Genomic DNA, 27,118 nt, shown 5'->3' on the forward strand with positions numbered 1-27,118 from the left:
CAAAAAAACTGGGCAAACAATGCCTACAAGGTCAACGTATGGCAGTTGTTTAAAGAGAACAGTAGATTACTAGCCAGCAAAGCTACCTAAGCTAAAATGTCCCTCAAATCCCTGCAGACTTCTGTCCCTCCAATACAGAGCAGTATCAAGCAGATTACTAGCCAGCAAACTTACTATCATCTGTCCCTGAAATCACTAACAGCTCTCCCCCTACACTATCTCTTCCAAGCACACACAGGCAGATTTTTCAGATACATTTTTGCCCTTGATCCCCCTCTGGCATGCCACTGTCCAGGTCGTTGCACCCTTTAAACAACTTTAAAATCATTTTTCTGGCCAGAAATGTCTTTTCTAGATGTTAAAGTTCGCCTTCCCATTGAAGTCTATGGGGTTCGCGAACCGTTCGCGAACCGCTCGCGTTTTTGCGCAAGTTCGCGAATATGTTCGCGAACTTTTTTTCCGACGTTCGCTACATCCCTAAGGAGGACCCACTCTAGACAGAGCAGCCAGATGACCAAACAAACTGAAAAAGTCATTGGTGTTACTTGGCTTTTTCACTACAAATATTGTACTTGGAGGTACACATGCATTATAACGCCTGAGCCCTTATGTCTAGTGGCCTTCTGAGCCAGTCATCAGCTTTCCACCTTAAAGGGGAACTCCAGCTTCCAGACAAAAATCTGATAAAGAAGCCCACTTAACACAGAAACCCCTAATATTTGTCACAGTTACATAACGTACGAATAAATGGCATTTTCTATGCTGAAATCCAGCTGTTTAACAGATCTTCTCTTTCTGCATCATTTGAAATCCTGGCAGGGAAGGAGGGAATAAACACTGATGTTACAAATTGTAACAACTTCTCCACAGCTTACAGACATCATGCAGGGACTACATAACCCACAATGCATTGCACTGTGATGTTCTGTTCCTTATTGAAATCACATGTGCAGGGAATTGTGGGGTTTGGAGGATGCAGGCTGAGGACAGATGGCTGTTGATACAAAGTAACAGTAGTCAGCCAGCTCAGCAAAGTAGTCAGGCAGCTCAGCTGGAGAGCAGGGGACTAGGCTTAGGGAACTGTCAGAAAACATTAAAAATCATGAAAAGTCTGCATATTTTTTAGTATGCTGGCAGGATGGCATACAAATCGCTTCGGATTTCTGAAGTTGCCCAAAGTTTTCTCGTGAGGCAACTTCGGAAATGTATGTCATCCCGCTGGCGATTCATATGCTTGCCGGCAGGAAGGCATTTGGGGAGATTAGTCGCCCAAAGTAGGGGAGATTTTCCACTGGGTGACTAATCTCCCCTTCTGCCACCTTCCTAAAACTGGATATTCCACAAACTATAGTTGGATGATTGACGCCGCAGTCATTCTGTGGGGTTTTTCTTCAGCTTGTCCTGCTGGCCTTATACTATAGCTGTAGCTTACTTGTCTCCTCTGAATAACACTGGTGTTTGCAATGGTGATGTGCCCTGAACCCTTACTGCGTGCAATTCCCTTTGTGGCCCTTTTCATACCTTCTCATACGGCTTCTTTTCTTTCCTTTTTTTTTTCTTATCCCTTGTTTGTTTTGTAAATAGAGTAGATACCAGTTCAAAGTGTCTGTGTGCCTGAGCATTTTCACTGTCATTCAACATGTTGATACTGTGCAAGAGAGTGCAGAGAAATACAAGCCCAAACCTCTGTGCCTTCTGTCTTAAAGGCTAATTAAGTTTTCTGAATTCATCCCTCTCTGCTTCTTCCTCTTGCCCTTTTTGTACAGAGGGGCACAGTGTTGCCATTAGCCTCCCTCAGTAGCCCTGTCAGTGTGTATTGTGCCACAGGTCACTGACGCTCGGCATGCAGCCTACACACACAGGTGCTTTCTTTGGGAAACTTTTGTTTGGGTCGCACAAAGCTCAGGAAGTGTGTCTGTTGGAGAAAGTGTCAGGAATAACATGGCCAGGGTGTGTTTTCAGGAAAACTATTAATCACGCGAAACAGGGAACAGACATTATCTGCTAAGAGTTTCTGCCTCTTACATATATCAGTTTGTTCACATGAAATCTCTTTCTGTGTTATTTATGGGTGGGCTTTCATGCCCTATAAGTATTACCAGGATAGCTCTGCCAGGCATAAATCTGAAATATCCTATATAATAAAGTTGAAGCGTCTCTGCGTCCAGTCCCTGTGTCCGTGGGATTGCGCTACTGCGCATGTGTCCCACGGACCGTCTCTGGTGAATTTACGCTAGCGAAGTAGAGCCCGTTAATTTAACGGGCTTACGGGCTTAATGTCTAGTTGTAATATAATGTTCTTTTTTTTCTTCTTTTTTAAATTTGTTTGCTTTGTCCCATTCACTTTTGTCATTCACTATGAAACATTTAGGGGGTCACTCATACTATAAATATATTTAAAAAATTAAATTTTAGAATGATGGTATCCCTTAAACTTTCCATGCCATATTATTTAAAAAGGTCATTTACAAATAAACACATGAAAATATATGCGGCCCTGACATTCTAGCTGCCTGTAAAATTTTCCATTGGTGAACTCCATCTATTTCGGGGGCTTGCATATGTTCACACATTTCCATTACACAAATAAATTCTAGTCATAAAGGATAACTGCCTGCCGGTAGGATAACTGCCTGACTAATACTCGGTTTTCACTGTCAATGAACATTCACCACTTGCCTTTACCATAAAATACTTTCTGTGTACAACTATTTTGGGATTTCTGTAGACCATGTTGTTTTAATTAACTTAGTGCCAAAGCAGGAATTCTACCTTTGAAGGGGACTGGACTGTTCTTTAGCCACAACGTGAACAAAATGGATTTGAGTAAGTTAAGGGAGTACCCTTAAAGAGCATGTAAAGTCAAAAAAATAAAATCCCATTTTTATTTTATTTAATAAAAAAGAAACCTATCTCCAATATACTTACATTAAAATATGTGTACCGTTTTTATAAGAAACCTGACTGAATGCAGTGAAAATCTCCCTTCATTTACTGCTGTGGATAGGAAATGTCAGATGGTCCCTAACTGCTGAGCAGGGAAACAATCATACTTATGTACAGCAGGGGGAGCCCCCACCTTACTTCCCAGCCATGCAGAACTCAAGCAGTTTTGTTTATGACGATCCCTAAGCAGCCCAGACCACACTGAGCATGTGCACAGTCTTAGTCTTGCAAAGATGTATAACAAAGTTATAAGATGGTGACCCCCTGTAGCCAACTTTGAAAGCATAAATCATTTGTTTGATTAGGCTTGTGGTGCAGTAAGTTCATGTTTATATTTAGTATACAAAATACAGCATTTCTAGCCTTATTCTATTTTAGACTTTACATGCCCTTTAAGGCTTTTTTAGCTGTTTCTATACAGTCCCCAGACATCTTAATCATAGCTTCATTTGTAAGGAGCGCTTACAAATTTCTTGAGGCTCAAGTGGGCTCCTTGCTCTCTATAGATGGCAGCAACTGTTACTTTTAGACAGAATATCTAAAGTACCATAATATTGTATTCCAGTTATATTGGTTAGAATGTAATGATGGTAACACCGTTATTAGCGTATGAAAAAAATTTCGTATGATATTTGGTGCGTGTATGGCAGGAGACAAGCCGGCCGATATCAGCAGAAGACTTGGATATCAGTTGGCACGTTGATCGGAACAACTGGAAAATTTTGATCGGGCCACTGATCATGCTGAATTGTCAGATACAGGTAGAATTCTATTGTTTCTAACTGTATATCTGACGATTCACTAGTTTATATAAACAAGCTGCTATGTAGCCATGGAGGCAGCCGTTCAAGCACAGGACACACAGTAGATAACAGATAAGTACTACTATAGTTTATATAAACAAGCTGCTGTTTAGCCATGGGGGCAGCCACAGAGTAGCTAACAGAAGAAGCCCATTGTATACTACAGAGCATATCTGTTAACTGTTATGTATTCTGTGCTTTTCTTCCTTTTTCAGCTTTGAATGGCTGCCCCCATGGCTACACAGCAGCTTGTTTATATAAACTATAGTAGTACTTATCTGTTATCTACTGTGTATCCTGTGCTTGAATGGCTGCCCCCATGGCTACACAGCAGCTTGTTTATATAAACTATAGTAGTACTTATCTGTTATCTACTGTGTATCCTGTGCTTGAATGGCTGCCCCCATGGCTACACAGCTGCTTGTTTATATAAACTATAGTAGTACTTATCTGTTATCTACTGTATATCCTGTGCTTGAATGGCTGCCCCCATGGCTACACAGCAGCTTGTTTATATAAACTATAGTAGTACTTATCTGTTATCTACTGTATATCCGGTGCTTGAATGGCTGCCCCCATGGCTACACAGCAGCTTGTTTATATAAACTATAGTAGTACTTATCTGTTATCTACTGTGTATCCTGTGCTTGAATGGCTGCCCCCATGGCTACACAGCAGCTTGTTTATATAAACTATAGTAGTACTTATCTGTTATCTACTGTGTATCCTGTGCTTGAATGGCTGCTCCCATGGCTACACAGCAGCTTGTTTATATAAACTATAGTAGTACTTATCTGTTATCTACTGTGTATCCTGTGCTTGAATGTCTGCCCCCATGGCTACTCAGCAGCTTGTTTATATAAACTATAGTAGTACTTATCTGTTATCTACTGTGTATCCTGTGCTTGAATGGCTGCCCCCATGGCTACACAGCAGCTTGTTTATATAAACTATAGTAGTACTTATCTGTTATCTACTGTGTATCCTGTGCTTGAATGGCTGCCCCCATGGCTACACAGCAGCTTGTTTATATAAACTATAGTTGCTTTTCTGAAGCAAACACACCGGTTTTACTAATGCAGCACAACAGTACATTATATTTTCATTACTGTACTGGACACTTGAATTTTTTGGTGTTACTGTTCCTTTACGCCCAAAGGGCCTTGGTGCTGTGTCTTTGGCCAGTAATGGATAAAGTTTGCTATAGTACTAGATTAGTCTAGTAACTAAAACTGTTGGAATTCTGTTAATCTAAATAATTCTAAACAGATATAGCATCTATTATCTAGTATGCGTTGGACTTGAGATTTTTCAGATAAAGGATCTTAAAAAGAGTGAGATTTTTCAGATAAAGGATCACTCAGTAATTTGGATTTCCATGCCTTAAATCTGCTAAAAATAATTTAAACATTAAAACCCAATAGTATTGTTTTGCCGCCAATATGGATTCATGCTGTTACCATAAATTACAGAGGAATAAAATAAATCATTAGTTGCTTAAAATCTATTCTACAGAAGATGGTCTACTTGTAATTTGGTGCTTTCTATATACAGGTATAGGATCCGTTATACGGAAATCCCTTATCTTGAATTACTGGATGTAAATCCATAGACTCCATTTTATCCAAATAATCCAAATTTTTTAAAATGATTTCTTTTCCTCTGTAATAATAAAACAGTACATTGTACTTGATCCCAACTAAGATATAATTAATCCTTATTGGAAGCAAAACCAGCCTATTGGGTTTATTTAATGTTTACAACAGTTTCTAGCAGACTTAAAGTATGAAGCTCCAAATTACAGAAAGATCTGTTATTCAGAAAACCCCAGGTCCAGAGCATTCTGGATAACAGGTCCCATACCTGTACTTGTTTTAATTGTGGGATACAGTGATAGATTAATAGTTTGATTCGTCATTCCTTTTTGCAGAATTATCTGTTAACCCAGACCAGTTAATAAGGACCTTTAAAATTTCCTATGATATTAAAAATAAAACTATAAAATGAAGAAGAGTATTTAATACTGATGTATATCAATTTCTAAGTAAACATAAGCCCGGTTCAAATTCTCCATTCCAGGCAGTCTCTTTACGTTGGCGTGGAAGGGAGACACTCATCTCTGAGATAGCAAGTGGAGAGGGGCTGCGCACGGCATTGAAATGCGTCTCTAAACATATCCTTGGACATAAGCAGTAGCTTCAGGCCCACGCACATTCCTCAACACTTAACAGTGAAACTTGTTTCCTGGCAATAAAATTATTATTTTTATTCTAGAGAAAAAGTTGTTGGAGAAACCTTCATTTTTCTTTTTCTTTTACACTTTACGTATTTAAATATCAATGTCAGTTTATAGTTGACTTTACACTTTGCTGGGAGAGAGGGAATCTGAAGAGCGGCAGCCAAATTATTCCTGCCATTTACTGAGGTCTCCTGAGTCCAACATGGCACCAGTTAACCCTCTCTTTGTTCAATAAAGGCTGTATACCTCTAACTAGCCTGCATAGAGAACTGGTACAATCCAACATAAAGGGGTAAGATTTTAAAGGGAAAAACTATACCCCCCAAACAATGTAGGTCTCTATAAAAAGATATTGCATACAACAGCTCATATGTAAAACCCTGCTTCATGTAAATAAACAATTTTCATAATAATATACTTTTTTAGTAGTATGTGCCATTGGATATCATAAATAGAAAACTGCCATTTTAAAAAATAAGGGCCACCTCCTGGGATTGTAAGATTCACGGTGCACACAAACAAACCAAACAAACCATACATGCTAGGTCACATGAACCAATGAATAGACAGAGTTCTGTCTTTTGCTTCCACACTTCTTCCTGTTACAGTTAAAGCTGCAGTATTTCTGGTCAGGTGATCTCTGAGACAGCACACAGACCATCACCAAATGGGGGTTCAAGGCAAGAGATGTAAAAGGGCAATATTTACTTAAATATATATCACAGCTTGGTACGATTCTTTAATATGTCACTTAATATGATATAAACTATACCTTAATTTTGGGGGTATACCTTTAAGCATATAAAAAAAAATCTCAGGCGTTGATGCAGGAAGCACACAAAGGATATTGGATTAAACCTTTTTCTGCAAGTCCCCATAAATATTGCTGAGCCCTTTGTGCCTCTACAGTTAAACACTTTAGGAAAAGAAAGACACGTTCATTTCTTAGTTAAACTATACTTTATAAATTAGAAAAAAAAACAAAGTATTAAAAAACACTTATTCACAATGTCATTGGAAAAGTACATACAGTAATGTAGCTGATGCCGCAGTGCCAGATTCTTGTGAATCTACAAACTGCGGGATTATTAAAGGATTGCATCTTGTGTTTAAAAATAAGGCAACAATGAAGCAGATGCCTGTGTCTAAATGTTTTTTGGGAAAGGCACTGAGCTGAGCGGAGATAAAAGCATGTAGCTCTAGCAAGTATCTCTGCTAGATTATCCATCCAAAGGTTCCCCATTTGTAGTTGGATTTATATTCCCAACTGTCTGGGAAAGGCAGAGACAGATAGTACAAAGAAAGAGAAAAGGCCACAGGTTGCAAGAGAATAAAAGTGCTAGAAAAATGTCTTACCTCCCCACCTAACGTAGTACATCTCTATGGATTGCTACCTATGCAGACCCCTTTAGATGACATCAATCTAATGGATGATGAGGAGAGTAAGAACGAGGCAGGATGGGGAATGGTAAAGCGATAAGGAAGCTCTGTACTATACATTCGTAGCCCTGGACACCCATGGAACCTAGAAACAGCCCCATGCAGTCAGTGGGGGCCACCAAGAGTCCGAACCCGGGATCCCCTTTTTTACAGACCCCTCAACTTGCCCAGAAAGCTTAGTCATTCCATAGACAATATAAGGAGCTATAATATAGATATAAAACCTATACGGCACATAGACAACATGGATACCATGGACAAAGTCTGCAATTATTCAAAATCCTTTTTTGGTCACAGTTTTGCTGGTGCAGAATAAACGAGTCTATATTCAAGCCCCCAGGGTGCAAAGGTGGGGTGATCATAAGTAGTTACCCCCTTGTTTTATGGTGTCCCCCTACTGCAGGCAGCTGCGGAGAGCGTCCAGCCAGGCAGGGCACAATAATAAGGGTAGAAATAAGGGGCCTGAAGGGGAAGCAGTGAAGGGTGAAGGACCTCCCCAGGATGGTACTGTCTCTGATCGTCCCTCACCAGCACTTTCACAGCAACTTTCTTTGCTGCAGGGGCTGCAGCAAGAAGGTCGGTAGCCATCTGCCTGCGCTTGGTCTTGTAGCGCCTGTTCTGGAACCATATCTTCACCTGGGTCTCTGTTAGTTTAAGGGAGGCAGCCAGGTCAGCTCGCTCAGGGCCAGACAAGTATCGCTGGTGGTTGAAGCGTCTCTCCAGCTCAAAGACCTGGGCATGGGAGAATGCAGCCCGGGAGCGCTTCTTTCTCTGCTTGGGGGGCTCTAGCATCAGCTGCTCACACTTGGGATCCTCATCTGGAGGGCTGGGATCTGAAGGTGGGGGGCAAATTAGAAAAAAAAGAGTCAAAGTTAAGGTTAATTCTTTGAATCTCTAAATACAGTAGAACCCCCATTTTAAGTTTTTCAGGGGAAAATCCAGGAAAATGTAAAATCAGGGAAATGTATTATGCATAATACATAGGTGGGACCACAAAGCAGCAATTTTAAATGAGGGAAAACTTTAAATCAGGAGATGTAAAATTGAGGTTCCACTGTATACATATAGGGTTGAGGTACAATTAACAACCAATCAGATTTTAACAATTTAGTTCATCATAAAAAAAAAAAAATCTACATATATGTAAAAAGTTTAATGATAATTTCTGAGTCTACGCTCAGCAAGAACTTCAATGGCAGCATAGAGAGGTTTAAAGCATACGCTGCCAGCTCCGTCTTCTTTCAATATACTCTGTCATAAATTGCTCCGCTCATAACATTGCCGGCTTTCATAGACTCCGGAGCAAATTCAGTTCTCAGTCTCAGAAGCTGCAGTGTCTCTGCGAGTAGCGAAGCCTTGTGGTCTGCAGGCTGCACTTCTTTCTTTCACTCTTACAGGGAGCAGCAACTCTTGGAGAGACCGCTGCTATTCTATTAGTGAGCTCAGCAAAGGACAGCAATGTGTGGCAGCTGGGGGGCTTTTTAAAATTCCCAAAAACACAGCAGCTTCCGAGCGTAAGAATTGTATAAGCTCAGGAGTCTCTGAAAGCTAATATAACAGCTCATGGAAGCAGACAGACCAGGTTGTGGATCTGTGAAACTACTGAAAATTTTATAACATTTTAAGATATGACTAAAGAAGATTAAAATTAAACATTAACCAGAGATCTGGGGCCCTTTCCCCCAAGTGCAGCAAGAAAATCTTACCCCAGAACAGCTCACAACACTGCCATGCAGCTTTGCATTTTCTGGATCAGTATGGGGGATAGGGGCCACGTTGCAGCAGTTGCAGAGTCCAGAGGGGGTAGCAGAGGATGCCTCAATAATGTTTGCCTTTCAATCTAATTCCACACCATAAGCTTCATTAAAATTTGAGTGACGATAACTCTCCTTAATATTCCTTATCCTTAAATAATGATTTTCATTTTGCCAGTAAACACATGGCACATCCCAGCAACATCAATTCTACAGCACTTGCAATCAGGTCTGGGGATGAAGAATTTACAAACTGGGGCAGCTAAATTGTTAAATTGTGATGTACAAATAATTCAGCGATCAATTAAGGCAAGTGCTTAGGAAAAAGCCACCGGATACATGTGCAAAATACTGCCCTAGACCCCAAAGAGCCATTGCAGTAGAACCCCCATTTTATGTTTTTCAGGGGACCAGAAAAAATGGTGTAAAATCCAGGAAAATGTAAAATTAGGGAAATGTATTATACATAATATATAGGTTTTACAACAATGTAAAATGAGGGAAAACTTAAAATCAGGGGATGTCAAATTCAGGTTCCACTGTATATTAAAACAAAACATTATAACACATGAATACAGTTACTGGGCGAACAAAACAATCCACAAGTGTATCCAAAACGTGTACCATGTCTTTTTGTTATGTATTAATGGTGGATAACGTTATGATTGTTTTGTGGATCAAATAAACATTTTCATGTGCGAAACTGCCTATTACTGTATGTACAAATAATTCCCAACAAATTATGGAGAGGCCTCAACTAAATCTTCCCGGATAAATTATTATTGTACTTGATTATAGTCTGTAATCAATGCACATCAGAAACGTGGAGAAGAGAAACAGTAGCTGGAAACACTAGACTGGCTCGAGCGGTTAGAAACCTCTGCCACGTTCTGTGCAGTGTTACGTGTGTATCACAACAATCCCTTTCTCTTGTACAAATACACACTCACTCTCTACACTCTTAGACAAACCACAGACACAAATGGCACACATTCACGTGTGCATTACAGATTCACACTCATATTGTGTAACACATAACACGTCACACACAATAACCAATGCATATTCACGTACACAAGCTTATCACACATCCGCATATTAAATACACTCTCACTTAGCACACACACTTTCTCTCAGACACACATATAACAAATGACCTACAGAAACAATCTCAGTGTCCTGGGTAGTTCTACCATACATTCTTATATTTCTAACTTGTGTTTGAAATTAAAAGAAGAAGAAAGATTGCCAGCCCCATATTGCCTTTAAATATAGGGATGCCATATTAATGAAAATTTGAATTTTTTTATTTAAATACAAAAAGTCTGACCAAGCTAGAATCTACAATTAGACCTTATGGGGTATATTTATCAAAGAGTGAAGTTAATAGTGACGTTCCACCACTTGAGTTAAATTCCGCCACTCTCCATTCATTTCTATGGGATTTTTATAGGCGTATTTATCAAAGGGTGAACTTTCACTTTCACCCATTGATAAATACGCCTTTCAAAATCCCATAGAAATTAATTGAGAGCTGCGGAATTTCGCTCTAGTGGCGGAACTTCACTCTTTGATAAATTAACCCCTATGTATTATTAAAAAAGCACAATTTAATCCGGTCGGCGACAAACTCAATTAAATTTTGTGAAAATCCGAACCGCTCGATTTTTTTCAGGCTTTTTCCCGAAAAGCCAGAATTTTTCAGATTTTTGCCTGAAAAGTCCAAAATAGTCAGATATTCGGGCTAATTCCAACGCAGACCACAGAAACTCCCAAATAGAATAGGGACTTCTCCCGTTGACTTATATACAACCGCGGCAGGTCTGAGATGCCAGATTTTAGGATTCTGGCTTTTTCCATCCTCGGGGTATAATAAATCTCGAAAAATTCAAGTTTTTTTTGCGCACTAAAAAATTCGGATTTTATAGTAAAATTTTTTTTTAACGTTTATGACATTCGGACTTTAATAAATAACCCCCAAATTGTTCTTCATCTCTTTAGACTGTTGAGCGGGGCTCTCTAACCCTTGACTGTTAATCCTTGTAAAATAACTTACTGGTGCTCTCCAACTTGTCTCTGCTTTTGCTAAAGTTATTATCTGACGGCAGGACAAGGGTTAATCCTAGTTGCTCTCCCACTGGTGACAAATGTCTGGCCCCCGTGTATCAGAGGCAGTTATATAATAATCTGTTAATTTGCCCTGACCACTCGCACCAGTGTAGGTCAGATGTTAATTCTGCTTAGAGAAAGGTAATATTTCATAGGGATAAAGGGCAGAGGTTATCCCTCCCTGGGCCCTGCTTCCACTGACTTCTGTTCCTTTTGTCACTCACAGAGAGTGAGCAGCTAATTACTAATGTATCCTGCGGGGACGGTGACCCCCCCGCCCCGATGAGTCCCAAATATCCACTGTAAATCAGTCTTAATTGATATTATATATACTGTCATACTGAGGCCGGAAACTTCACAAACTCTACCCCAAGACCTTTTCTCTTGTATTTGTTCTTGTTCCTTTATTTTGTATTTTATGGTATATAAATGTGTTTAATTCCAATTAGTTGTATGTTTGATGTTTACACCCTGTAGAGCACTGCTGAATATATAAAAAAAAAATGATTGATATATATATATATATATATATATATATATATATATATATATATATATATATATATATATATATATATATATATATTAAGGAAGATATAGCAATGGTTGGAAAAACTGTGTCATTAAGCTTTTAATTAATAAACTAATATCTGACATTAACATGTGAGGCCCATACGATATTTGAGAATTACATTTTTACTGTTGTGGTCTTGATGAGGATATTTTAGTATATATTAATCCAGTTGTAACTGCTAATATAAACTGCACAAATACATGCACACCTATATGTACATTTTCACTCATCCATATTAAAATGGATAATTAATTGATCATTTCTATGAGTGTTAACGAAATTACTTTTATTTTAATCTTAGTTTCCCTGAAAAAAAAGGAAGCCCAGTTCTGATATATAATCTCCGACCTACATTCCCAATATGACATATATCTAAAACATCCTTGGTGTGCCATGGAATTGTGAATATTTATGTATATATATGAATATTTATGTATATACAGATATATATAAAATTACATTTTTACAAACAACTAAATTATTTATAATTCTAGTACTTAGTAGATAATGTGTCTATATATATATAATTTTTTTCATTTATTAATTATTTTTGCAGTAATTGGCAAGAGCAAAATATTTTTTACATAAAATTAGTTAATTTTATATTATTTGCTGCTTAATTAAATATCTGAGCCAGGGTCGATTTAGAGAAGAGAAATGGTCTGTACAGATGAAAATAAAGGTGCTGCAATTTACGACAAAAGACCAGATTGTGTGATGACTATGAAGCAACTCTCCCCGGAAATGCTAACATTTTCTCTGATAAATGCAGTGAGCTAATTTACACGTTCCAATCTGCTTCTCGTTAAGATGATACTATAGGGTGAGATACAGGAGGACATCCGCGACACCTGAAATATACACTTTTCCCTTGGTTATAGAAAGTTTATGTGATTCCACCTTCCCTGATCCCCTGGGACCCCTCCCCAAATAGTGCGTGGACACACACAGGGGAAATAGAGGACTCCACAAGCCTCTTACATTTTAAGTTATATTGGCAGCTTATTTGCCTTTGCACACTCTGAGCTGCAATATTAATGAAATAATGATTAAAACACTTGCATGAGTGTAATTTACCAATAAAGGTAATACTAATTATTGTTATGATTGAATTGTATTGCTATCAGTAGTAGCAGTATAAGTATCACTGTGCTTATTGATAATAGTAGTAATCTGGGATAGGTTCTAACAGTCCAGCTGGAATATTCTAGCTATGGACCTTGTTCTAAAAAAGCGAAAAGAATGTGCTCATATAGTACAAATAACTGACTTACTAAATAAAAAAATATCTCCAGAGTCCTCCTTGCTAATTTAGTAGTTTATATATTGATGGTTATACTGTATAAAGATAGTTATATATAAATTGCTAATATATTCTTACACAGCTCAGATATAAAGGCAGTCATACATAGTTTATTTAATATTTTCGATAGATAGACAGACAGACAGACAGACAGACAGATGATAGATAGATAGACAGACAGACAGACAGATGATAGATAGATAGATAGATAGATAGATAGATAGATAGATGGATGGATGGATGGATAGATGATAGATAGATAGATAGATAGATAGATAGATAGATAGATAGATAGATAGATAGATAGATAGATAGATAACAAGGACAGTATAATACACATATACATAGAGAAAGATTAATTTAGGAATACAAAATATATAGAGCAATAAATTGATTTTAAATAGATGGTGATAGATAGACAGACTGCTAAACGAATATTCAGCTTGACAGAGAGAGGAAGATAATAGTTTGATGGTAAATATATAAAAGGCAACGAGACAAATAGCAAAGTAGACAAACTTACAAAGACTTGGCTAGCCAGAGAGAATTATATATTAATACAGCTGTAGATGTCCCATCTAAGATGTATATTAAAAGTTACAGTTCTCCAACCCCAGTACCTGGGACACTGGCTCCTATCTCGCAGTCGCTGCAGCCTGGGGTTTCCTCCTCATCCTCCCCCTTGGCTCTGGCCTCCAGCGGCCTCTGCTTCTTCCTCTCCCCGATATCCCCCGGCCTTCCCAGTTCTCCCTCCTCACTGAGGGCTGAATCCGAGTCCCACCCGGATGGCTCTCCCCCGGCTCCTGCCCCAGGGGCCCCTCCACATGGGGAGCCCAGTCCTTCTGCTTCACTCTCCCCAAAGATCCTCCAGCAACAGGCGGGTGAGACTGCAGTGGCCAGCCTGGGGAACGTGTGGGCACGCTCCTCTTTCCTGTTCAGAATAGCCTGGATAGAGAATGGAGTCAGCCTGCTGGAACTTCGCACAGCTGCCATTGGATCCAGTGTCCGGTACCGGGTGGCTCCTGGCTCTGGGCGCCAAGCTCCCCAAATGGATCCCAAGATGGGCACTAGCAGGGCAGAGCGTCCAGCCTTGATCCCGCGTGGGCCACTGGGGGAAACATCTGCTGCCCAGGGGGTATCCAGAGGGCCTCTGAACATAAAGGGACCAGGGTGTGACCACCAGTGTATCTTGCAAATCTACTGATCCACAGGTCTCATTAAGGAAAAGCCACAGTCTTCTCTGCTTGTAGCCCACTCCCTGGGGTGACAGCTTGTGGGTCAGGCACACTGCATGATTGGCAGCAAGTCGGGTTGGCACGAGGGCTGACTGTCTATGTGACTGGCAAGCTGTAGGAATATCAACCTGCAAGTTTAACAGATCAGGTAGTGTCCCTTCTGCAGGGCCAGTATTCAGTGTAGCAAGAAGTAAGCAGCCCCAGCACAGGCAATGGCAGTGACAGCCTTCAGGGCAGACAGAGTGCAGGAGCCACAGGCTGAGCTCTGAGCCGCTGGATCCCTGGCATTAGATGCTGCTGCCTGCACAGCCCCTCTCCCTCTTCGCTCTCACCTGTGAGTGACAGCTGCACTCTGAGCACTCCCATTGGTTCAATCCCAAGCCACGGAGGCAGCTCATTGGCCGTTCTTCTGCAGGGAATGTTGAAATTAGAGTGAGTCTGGAGGAGGATGACATTTTAACCCTTCCCAGTCTCGGAGCAGCAGTCACTCTTCTCCCAGAGATGGTTATCTGTTTATTTACATAGCAACAAAATAGAACTGTTTGTAGTGGAGTCACAGCTGCGCTGATAGCACATCCCTGATATCTGTTCTGAACAAAATATGAAGTCATGGAAGGGAATATACAGGGCTGTGTGTGCCCCAAAAATCTTACTTGTCTGCCTTCCACACCCCACAGGGCACAGCAATAACTGATTTATATTAAGGAACATACAGCTAATCCCACTCTCTCAGTATTTTTATGGAATTCCCAGCAATGTATCCCACTCACTGGCACAAGGACCCACTATACACAGCTCTAATGGTTTCATTTGCTCACTCAGCAGCCCACCTATCGCTTCTATGGCTCCGTCTGGCTTCCCAGCTGTACCGGGATAATCACACCAATATTCAGAATGACTGGGAGGGAGAAACTAATGATGGGCGGCAGTGTGAGACTGTCCCAATTGCTATAGAACTTTGGGCTTTATGTGGGTACTGTGATATACAGTATATTTGGCTACAGTAAAGTGTATGGCATTGCACACACATATAGACACACACTAACATACATATGGCTAAATATACTAAATATACTATATACTAAGGGGCCGATTCATGAAGCTCGAGTGAAGGATTCGAATTAAAAAAACTTTGAATTTCTAAGTGTTTTTTGGGCTACTTCGACCATCGAATGGGCTACTTCGACCTTCGACTACGAATCGAACGATTCGAACTAAAAATCGTTCGACTATTCGACCATTCGATAGTCGAAGTACTGTCTCTTTAAAAAAAACTTCGACCCCCTAGTTCGGCAGATAAAAGCTACCGAAGTCAATGTTAGCCTATGGGGAAGGTCCCCATAGGCTTGCCTAAGTTTTTTTGATCGAAGGATATTCCTTCGATCGTTGGATTAAAATCCTTCGAATCGTTCGTTTCGAAGGATTTAATCGTTCGATCGAAGGAATAATCCTTCGATCGTTCGATCGTAGGATTTGCGCTAAATCCTTCGACTTCAATATTCGAAGTCGAAGGATTTTAGTTCCTAGTCGAATATCGAGGGTTAATTAACCCTCGATATTCGACCCTTCATACATCTGCCCCTTAATATACTAAAATACAATGGCTGCGTTATTGCTTACATTGACGCTATAATGCGGGATGGGAAGAAATTTCGGTAGGATCTCATGCCTGCGATTAGCTAGGGGAAAATTAGGCAAAGCGCTATTTATTCTCTTCTCTCCCTCCTCTTATACTGTCCCATAGTTATTATTGTCATTAGCGTTAGTGTTTATTTTTCATAAATACAATCCAATACAAACTACTGATATACTGTATATATTTATATAATCACACACACATAAATTAAATAGTGAGTGAGTACCTGGGAGTAAAAAACTGACAGTATTATATATATAGAGAGAGAGAGACAGACGTGTGACTATATACACAAACTATATATGTAGTCTTTTTTAATTATTTGTTCTTTTTCCCCTTTTTCTCACTTTTTATTATTATTATTATTATCATTATTATTAACATGAATTTTTAGAGCGCCAACATATTGCGCAGCGTTGATGAGATACCAAAATACACACAAAGGGAGTTATTTATCAAAGGTCGAATTTTAGGGTGTATGTGAATTTTTTTCAACTCAACATACCATTAGATTTTATTCGCAATTCGAATTTGAACGTCTAAAATTCGATCAAATAGTCCCAAAACGAAAACTCGTATCGAATTTGAATCAAGTTTTCCTCCCATTGGAGTCTATGGGGCGTCATTTTTGAAGCGAAAAAAAAAAACCCATTTGGCTCATCACTACTTTTAATTTCTTCAAATCGTTCAAGGGACCTCTGCCATTGACTTCTGCATGAACTCAGCAGGTTTTAGGTGGAGAATAGTCAAATTAGAACTGTTTCCAGGGTCAAAGTGTGATAAATCTCACATTCGAGTTGGTAGTTTTTAATTTGAATTTAAATTGGAATTGACCAAAGAAAAATGTGGAAATTAGAATTTACTATTCAAACCTTAGTAAATCTACATTATGGGGCAAATTTACTTATGGTCAAATATCTAGGATTAATTAACCCTCGATTTTCGACCGTCGAAGTTAAATCCTTCGACTTCGAATATGGAAGTCGAAGGATTTAGCGCTATTCGTTCGACCGAACGAAAAATCGTTCGCTCGAACGATTAAATCCTTCCAATCGTTCGATTCGAAGGATTTTAATCCATCGATCGAACGTTTTTTGTTCGACCAAAAAAAGATAGCTACCATTGACTTCGGTAGGTTTTAGGTGGCGAACTAGGGGGTCGAAGTTTGTTTTTTAAAGAGACAGTACTTCGACTATCGAATGGTCGAATAGTCGAACAATTTTTAGCTCGAATAGTTCGATTCAAAGTCGTAGTCGAAGGTCTAAGTAGCCCATTCGATGGTCGAAGTAGCCAAAAAAAACATTCGAAATTCAAAGTTTTCTTTCCTCTGTTCCTTCACTCGAGCTAAGTAAATGGGCCCCACAGTGTGTGTGTGTGTGTATATATAAATATATATATATATATATGAATACACATACATGAGATGAGATTTAGAGATACTGAGATTAAAATTCCACAATGACATTATATAGAGTGAGACATATGAAACAATAAAATGTTAATTTGAATATGTATATATCCTAAATGTGATAAAATGATAGATTATAGATAAATGGATAGATAAAAAGATAAAATTTACAAACCAGAAATTTCTCGACGAAGAAAGAAATGGTGTGAGTGGCCACCTAGATCAGTGTGTGTGTGTGTTAATAACAGATGGAGGTACATAAACAACCATATGTCCACATACATAACTTCTCTGTGTACTGTGTGTGTCTGTGATTGTGTGACTGTCATTTTCACTTTTGTCTGTGTATTTGTGTTAATGTGTAATTGTATGCTCATCTGCTGTATGTGTGTGTTTCAGCAGCCCAGATATTGCTTTATATGATACAGAATGGTTCCCAGCTGTACAGAGACAATTATTCCTATATACAGAAACATATGAATCCTGCATTGCACCATTAATTTAATAATTATGATTTATGATATATTCATGCTCACCTTCCTATACTCCCTATACTGCCCAGTCATTATTATCATATAGAGACTCTGAAATGTCTTTCTTTCTTTCTTTCTTTCTTTCTTTCTTTCTTTCTTTCTTTCTTTCTTTCTTTCTTTCTTTCTTTCTTTCTTTCTTTCTATATATATATATATATATATATATAGATATATATATATATATATATATATATATATGCAGAAAAGCTGAAGCACACCAGGATTTTCTTCAAAAAGATAAAGCTTTTATTACATCAACGTTTCGGCCCTCGCATGGAGCCTTTATCCATGCGAGGGCCGAAACATTGATGTAATAAAAGCTTTATCTTTTTGAAGAAAATCCTGGTGTGCTTCAGCTTTTTCTGCCTTTGGATATTTGATTTCTGAACTGCACCCAGGTATGTAACTTTTGAAGTGTGTGCTAAAGCCTTTCACAGCATATATATATATATATATATATATATATATATATATATATATATATATATATATATATATATATATATATATATATATATATATATATATATATATATATATATATATATATATATATATATATATATATATATATATATATATACCTGTATATAAAATAATGCATATATAGATATTTATTCACACAGATATAAATTAGTGTAAGGGTACCTGGCAGTAAAAAAGTGATGGTGTGTATATATAGAGAGAGAGAGAGAGACAGACAAACATGTGATTTTATATAGAAAACAGATAGATAGACTGACAAATAGAAAATGAGAAATAGAATAGATAGTTAGACATGGAGACGTATTTTAGAATTAAAGGTCAGCGCACCCCATTCTGCTCCATGCTAACACCAACACCTTTGCACACACACACACACAACAGTATGACATTATATAATGGTGAGTAAATATGTAAGCTTAAATGTTATGTGTATAAATATTTATGTACATATATGTGTGTTCATGTAGACGTACTGTATTAATGTGTGTGTGTTCATATACAAATATATATAATATATATTAATTAACATGTGTGTGCATGTGTAAGTTTGAGAGTATGGATGGCACCCTGTGGAAAATACCCATAGCCCAGTAGCCCCTGTGCCCAGCAGGGCTTGTAGAAGAGCCACTAAGAGCCGAAGCCGGTACCAGGGAGCCAATCCTGACAGTTATGAGCCCCATAGATATGAGACAAGAGTGACACACAGACAGGGGATATAGCAGACAAGCTGGGTGGTCTGTGTTTATTTATATAGAGCTTACAGTGCCCCTCACTCACCTCCCCAGCCCCCCACCCCGTACTGTGCACCCCGCACAGCACTCATCCCTCAGTTTCCTTTCACAAGAAGGCAATATCTCAGCACAGTCAGACTTTTCCTTTAATTCCCCCTGCCAGGAAGTCAGTTTATAGACCAAGGTTCATGTGGCTCTGAAATGGCCAACAAGAGGGCTCAGTCCTACCCACAATGCCTTACAATCTGGGCACAATCCCATCCACATGCCTTTCTGTCTGTGCAGAACCACAATCATAACCACAATCACAAGCCTTACTATCACACCTATCAACTCCCCAGATTTTCCATGGGTTTTAAACCTCCTCCCCAAAGCCTGTTGTCACTGCAAGCAATTCTCCTGATTTTTCCGAATTCCCCCTGCAAAATTCTGAGTAAATTTGTGTGCACGCGCGCTGAACATATTGGAGTGAATTTTTCACCTCGGAAGGTTCCGTAATACTTTGCGTAATTTCACTAATGTTAATTTGCAGCAAATACGCTTATTTATCAAAATGCAAAGTTACTTCTCGGCAGAAGAACGCTGTTTCACAAGCGAAAATTTGTCAGCCGGGTATTTATACATTTTTCCTAGCGAAACTTCGTTAACATACTTACACTTAGGTCAATTTAAATATGGTGGGTACATATAGATCATATATATATATGTCTTTATTACAGATGTTGGTGCAAATGCTTGAAGTGGCCTCTTATTGTTACAAATGTCCAAGGAAGCAAAATAAAGACAAAAGATCCTCTAATGTCCTAGACATGAGCCCATCCTAAAACTAATGTGGCATGAACTTCAAAAAATTTGTTTAAAAACATATATTTAACAGTTACATAGTAATAGTAAAAAACGCCAGCGTTTTGTCTTTTTATATGACTTTTCGGCAAACACTGACATAGGATTGTTGAGGATGATGTGCAGTAGCTTCATCTTATCAGTTCACCAGGTATAACCTGGCAAAACAGACTCTGGCAAAAAGGCTGGCGAATTGTAAAGTTCGCACTTTGATGATTTTATGGCGTAATAATCGTTCGCCTTAGCGAAAGGGTGTGAAACTTCACTAGCGCTGAGCTATTTCGCTAGCGAATTGTCCTCTATGCCTTTAAGTAACTTGGTGATGTCCCTGCGAATTGCCGTTTTTGTTGAATTTTCACTAGCGACGGCCACTTTGGTAAATCCGCCCCTTAGAGTTGCAGTAAGTTTCAAGTACAGAAAGAGGTGGGGGCTGCGTGAAATGCGCAGTAAAGCAAATGCTTTTGTAATGGTGTGTCTCTCTTTAATCGCTACTTACTATCATGCTCCTGCCTGTGCCGTATTACTGCCCACAGAAATTGTTACTGTCAGCCCCGGCCGGTGCAAGAGCCGACTGCACAGCCAGAGAAATCGGGAAAAGGAAGGGGGTCTGGAGCTGCATAAAGAATCCCTCTCTGCTTTGCATATACAGAGCTGCTGCAGCCACACTTCAGAGGTCCCTCAGCAGCTCAGTAATATGCACATCCCCCCGCCCTCTGTTTTGGAGCTTGAAAGCCAAAGGCAGGGGGTCAGGAGCTATGTAACAAAAGTTTCTCTGCAATTGCAGGAGGCCCGCAAAGCTGTCTCCTGTTTGAAAGTGAACTGCCCTTTAAGCTGTGAGTCTAACTTCTCCCAAGGGCCCTGATTGTTACAATTACTTATTTGCTTATCTCAAAATTGTTACAAAGTATCTTAGTTGCCCCTGGTGGCTGTTCTGGGCTGTCTGCCAAAAGCTAATTAAGTTAGAAACTTTGTTTCTTTTTCTGGCCGTTCAGAGCAGAGAAGAAAGTCGGGACTTTTCAGTACAAACGAGGGACTGTCTTTACTGTACTGAGGTTGTGCTGTGAAAAGCGTGACAACACTGGGTTCCTTTGTTTTGTATAGAAATATTGTTTTATCCTATATCAGGCCAACATAGTGAATACACAGGTAATAAACGCTTAAATTTGCATGCATCTAGTAACTCATAGCAACCATATTGCTTTCTCGCTTGTTTCTGTGGAACAGGATTTGGACTTGGATTGAGACGGAGCTCCAGACGTTATCCGGAAACCTGTTATCCAGAAAGCTACCATTTACAGGAAGGCCATCTCCCATAGACTCCATTTTACTCAAATAATTCAATTTTCTTTAAAAACGATTTCCTTTATCTCTGTAATAATAAAACAGTAGCTTGGACTTGATCCCAACTAAGATATAATTATTTCTTATTAAAGGCAAAACAATCCTATTGGGATTATTTAATGTTTAAATTATATTTTAGTAGACTAAAGATATGAAGATCCAAATGATGGAAAGAGCACTTGTCTGGAAAACCCCAGGTCCTGAGCATTCCAGCTAACAGGTCCCATACATATGCTAGAATTTCATATTTGTTTTATTATTTATATTATTTTATTTATCTGTCTTAATTTTTTAGTGCCTGATTTTACTCTAAGATTTCAGGTACATTGTATTCCTGCTCACCATGCGAAAAAGGAAAAGTCAAAAACTGTACTGGGGCCACAATAATAAAATAATAGGTAACATCCGCCACCTACTGTTCTACTCTGGTTACTGCAGTAGGAAGGATTAAGCTGGGCAAAGCTTTGACCCAAGGAAATGTCACTAACTAAAGGCCGTATGTAGGTTGGTAGCATTGGCTTGTCTGTACAATGTTTGGGATAAAGTACTGACCATATAAAAACACACAATGCTGCTAGCAGGTTCTGCCTTACAGACCCCTGATAAAGAGGTGAATTCTCATGTACAAGTATGGGACCTGTTATAATGGGACCTGTTATACAGAATGCCCAGAACCTGCAGTTTTCCAGATCTTTCTGTAATTTGGATCTTCATAGCTTAACTCAATAATAAACCCAATAGGCTGGTTTTGCTTCCATTAAGGATTAATTATATCTTAGTTTGGATCAAGTACAGGGCACTGTTTTATTATTACAGAGAAAAAGGAAATAATTTTTAAAAATTTGGTTTATTTGGATAAAATGGCGTCAATGGGAGATGACCTCTCCATAATTTGGAGCTTTCTGGATAACGGGTTTCCGATTAACGGATCCCATACCTGTAGTTCACATTTTCGCTCTTTTTATTGTCTTCAATGAGTCGTAAGATTCTAACAACTTGCACTGAAAAAAAAACACCTTCAATCTGAAATAATTTTAAAAAAATTGATTATTTTATTATAATGGAGTCAAAGGGGTATATTTATCAAAGAGTGAAGTTAATAGTTAAGTTCCGCCACTATGGGATTTTTATAGGCGTATTTATCAAAGGGTGAACTTTCACTTTCACCCATTGATAAATACACCTTTCAAAATCCCATAAAAATGAATTGAGAGCTGCGGAATTTCACTCTAGTGGCGGAACTTCATTCTTTGATAAACTTACCCCTATGTGAGACAGCCTTTCTGTAATTGGAGCATTCTGGATAACGGGTTTCCGGATAATGGATCCCATACCTGTATTATATTGCACAAGTACTGCTCAATCATACTTATTTGTATAGGGGACATTTTGCCCCCTACAGTATAAGGATAGTAGAAATTGCACAGAAGCTATGTGACCATATCAATAACCTTAATTTTAAGTATTATTAATTATTGTAGGTGGGTCAATATTCTCTGTGTAAACTCCTGTAAATGTTGGAACAGGTATGGGATCTGTTATCTGGAAACTCATTATCCAGAACGTTCCAAATTACGGAAGGGTTGACTCCTATAGACTCCGTTTTAACCAATTAATCAAAACTTTTAAAAATTATTCCATTTTTCTCTGTAATAATAAAACAGTAAATTGTACTTAATCCCAACTAAGATAAAATTAATCCTTATTGGAAGCAATCCCAGCCCATTGGGTTTATTTAATGTTTAAATTATTTTCTAGTAGACTTAAGATCCAAATTACAGAAAGATCCGTCATCCGAAAAACCCCAGGTCCGGAGCATTCTGGATAACAGGTCCCATATCTGTACAATTGTCCTGTGCACAAACATGGAGTGTGCTGACTGTAAAAAATTAAATTTCAAGAATTCTTGTTCTCATAATGATTGTATATGTTTATTGGTTGTAGTATACTGAGAGTGCCATCCTTGTGTGAGGAAAGGGTGGTGTAAGTGTAGCAGACTGTAGCAAACTGCTGAACTACATCTCCAGTCTGACAAGGCACATAAGGTGTGCTGGGAGCTGTCTGGGAGGGCTGCAGGCTGGATATACCTGGTCTATAGTGGACAGAACAGTTTCACACAGAACAGAATGTAAAAATGTCTGATTTTGTGGAACTACAACTTAAACAAAACCTATAAAAGTCTTACAGCAGTTATTGTAAGGTCCTACACAGGCCTCCAGTGAGAGGTGACTCTCATTCATTCCTGTCCCTTTACATACAGGAGAGATGTGGGCTGGATTGGTCTTATCTTCTGCCATAGGCTTAATAAGTAATGTTTAGTCCATTAGATAACTGTTGATTGGGACTCGGCTGTCAGGCTTCTCCCATGTCTCATCACAATGGGAAGCGGCAGGGAGTCATTTGAATGCCGCACTGAAAAAAAAAATGGGGAAAAAAAAACTCCCCAAATCACACCGTGGGGCAAATTTACTAAAGGGCAAAGTGACTAACGAAAATTCGACAGCGTGGCGTTTATTCGATACTTTGCCAGTCGATGGCGTAACTTCGCTAGCGAAGGAGATAGACTCTAGCGGTACTTTGCTCCCTAATGCAAATTTGCGCTCTGACGAATGGATGTAACTATGCAAATTCCCTAAGATGTGGATTTTACTGAACGTTACCTCTTGCGCCAGACTTGCCTTCGCCACCTCAGACCAGGCGAAGTGCAATGGAATGTATAGGGCTTCTTCCCAAGTCCCAAAAAACTCTGGCGTCTTTTAGTTTTTTCAGGGTGATAGGCTGCAAAAGTCCGTAAAATCTTTTTTGGGTACTCGGGCTCCCCCTTACATTTCCTACCATATGGCACATAAACTATACACTGGGCTCATGACCTCAGACCAGGCGAGTGCAATAGAGTACATAGGAGTTCCTCAAAAAATAGTTGAACATTTTTCTAAGTCCCAAAAAACGCTGTAGTCTTTTCCTTTTTTCAGGTCGATAGGCTGCAAAAGATCGTAAAATGTTTTTTGTAGTACCCGCCTTCCCCCCTACATTTCCTAACATATGGCACATAAACTATACACTGGGCTCATGTGTAGGGCAATATAACAACTCTATTTTATTTTACAAAGGTTTCCCGGGCTTGTGTAGTGTAATGTATTTGCTGCAACATATACGTCCATTCAACGTTAACTTCCCGTCATATGCAAATTAGGCAACACTGGCATAACTTCACTTTGCTTGCTGCATTTTCGCCTCGGAAGGCTCCACCACACTTGCACCACTTTGTCAGACGTTAATTCGCAGCGCATACGCTAATTCATCAAAATGCAAAGTTACATCCCGGCAGACAGCTTCGCAAAGCAAAGCGAAAATTCGTTAGTACTCGAAAGGCCCCCATACACAGGCCGATAAAAGCTGCTGACAGACAGTATCGACAGCTTATTGGCCCATGTATGGGGCCCTCCGACGGGCTTCCCCAAATGATATCTGGCTGAAAGACGGATCTGTCGTTAATGCGGTCCCGTGATCCGACCGCCCATATTGCCTCCATTGCACACGATCGGATCAGCTCAATATCGCCCATCTCAATGTGGGCATATCGGGGAGAGATCTCCCTGTGTATGGCAGCCTTAACAGGTAGGTCAATTTGAATAGGGCGGGTACATATAGGCCCTCACTTGGGGGTAAATTCACTACAGGGCGACTTTTTGCCTCGGAAAGGCTTCACAACATTTCGTCCACTTCTTCAGACATTAATTCGCTAATTCATTAAAATGAGAAGTTATGTCTTTGCAGTCGAATACTCGCAAAGTTTTGCTAGTGTAAATTCGTCATTGCGAGACAAATGAGATCCTCTAATGCCCTAGACATGAGCCCACCCTAAAACAAATGTGACATGCCCCTCAAATGGTTACCAAAAATTGTTAACACAAAAATCTTTAATAGTTACAACTTTTGAAGACAATCCTGCTTTAAAATATGAAAAAATGCCAGTGTTTTTTAGAACTTTTATAACTTTCCGGCATACAGGATATGATGTCACTGACATAAGATTGAGGAGGATGAAGCTTCATCTTGTTAGTTCGCCAGGTCTAAGGTGATGAAGAAAACTTTGGTGAAAGTTCTGTAAAAGTAACGTTCTGTAAAATTCGCACTTTAGTGTATTTGCTGAGTAACGATCGTTCGCCTGAGTGAAAATTCGCTGGGTGATAGGGAGCAAAACTGTGCTAACAACGGTCTCTTTCGCTAGTGAATTGTCCTCTACGCCTGTTAGTAAATTGGCAATGTCCCTGTTGATTGGATTTCTGGCAAATTTTGACTAGCGACTACTTTTTTTTAGGTAAAACTGAACTAAAATCAACAATGCTTGAATAAATACGCTCATGGAGACCAGCAAATAAACAAGCCGAATAGTGGCTATAACTGAAAGTAGTTCTTCCCTTTCCAACATTACTGCCTTTTACTTAACCATATCCACAGTTTTTATGCAAGAATAAGAATTTTTATTTTGATAATAGAATGCATTTAAAGGGGAAATCAAAACCCCAAAAAAGGGTTCTTCGCTTAATGAAAGAAAATATAATTACAAGCCATTTTCCAATATACGTACGAGTTTGTTTATCCCATCCCGTTCTCAGGTTTTGGAATTCTGGTCTTCTCCAGGTCTGTCAGTTAACTGCTACATTGTTTCACGAGTCAAGGTGGCCATGATACACGGGCCGATAAAAGCTGCCGACAGCTCCAACGGGCTTCCCCAATCGACATCTGGCCAAAAGTCGGGCAGTTGTTGATCAGACGAGACTAAAAATCACGTCGGATCGCGGGCGCATCTGTTCGTTGATGCGGTCCCGCGATCCGACCGCCTGTTACCCATCGTTAGGATCCAATCGTTGGGCCCTTGGTGGGAATGTTGGGGAGAGATCCGCTCGTTTGGCGAAATCGCCAAATGAGCGGATCTCTCCATGTATTATGGCCACCTTCAGAATCAAAGGCAGTCAGACAGATACAGTTACCTTTACAAATACATTTAAAAACCATTTAATATGTGTAATGTATGTTTACTGGAAATGTGCTTAGAATGATATTTTCTTTTATTTCACATTTTCTCTGCTGAAGGATTTACAAAGCCCACAGTAGAAATGTTTAAGCGCAGGCTTCAAGGACGACGTTATACGTGTCAAGGAATTCACTTTGTGTGCTGAGACCTGGGGAGACCCTTCCCCTGCAGCCCTGGGGGTAGAGTAGAGAATACAAGATCAGAGCCTACTTTCCAAGAGCCATAGACAACAGGAGTCCCAGGCATTTCCCTTTTTCGCTTTTTTATTTAAAAAATTCTGCAATTGTCTGCCGTTTTATTTTTAGGAATGTTAATTCATCATTCGGTTTGGGCTCCCCCTTTGGCTCATAATATTATTGTAGCTGATCCAGTCATGGTTTCAAGAACTGTATATAGTATATATAGTATATAGTAACAGTAAATCCCAGATTCAGTTCAAATCCAAGCTTTTTTGGGTTTTTTTTTGCAAGGTTTGATTTTGATGAATATGATTGCCTGGCCAAACCCTGTGACTTTTTTCATTATCATGTAACTTTTGAGTAGAATTTGACTTTTCCTTGTTTTTTTCCAGTAATGTTGTTAATTTGCATCTTCAAATTAGGATTCTGAAAACTCCCATTAAAGGGGGTTGTTCACCTTCAAACATTTTTTTCAGTTCAGTTGGTTTCAGAAAGTTCACCAGAAAAAAAAAGATTTTTG

General features: G+C 39.2%; 1 protein-coding gene across 1 annotated transcript; it reads right to left on the reverse strand.

Moving 5' to 3' along the window:
- Window positions 1-7,809: 7,809 nt before the first annotated feature.
- On the reverse strand, window positions 7,810-14,326 carry nkx3-2.S (NK3 homeobox 2 S homeolog). Its single transcript, NM_001085813.1, is given in 2 exon segments — window positions 7,810-8,261; window positions 13,789-14,326. Coding segments are annotated over 2 exon segments (990 nt in total).
- Window positions 14,327-27,118: the final 12,792 nt, after the last annotated feature.

This window comes from Xenopus laevis, chromosome 1S (assembly GCF_017654675.1).
Source record: "Xenopus laevis strain J_2021 chromosome 1S, Xenopus_laevis_v10.1, whole genome shotgun sequence".
Taxonomy (NCBI): Eukaryota; Metazoa; Chordata; class Amphibia; order Anura; family Pipidae; genus Xenopus; species Xenopus laevis.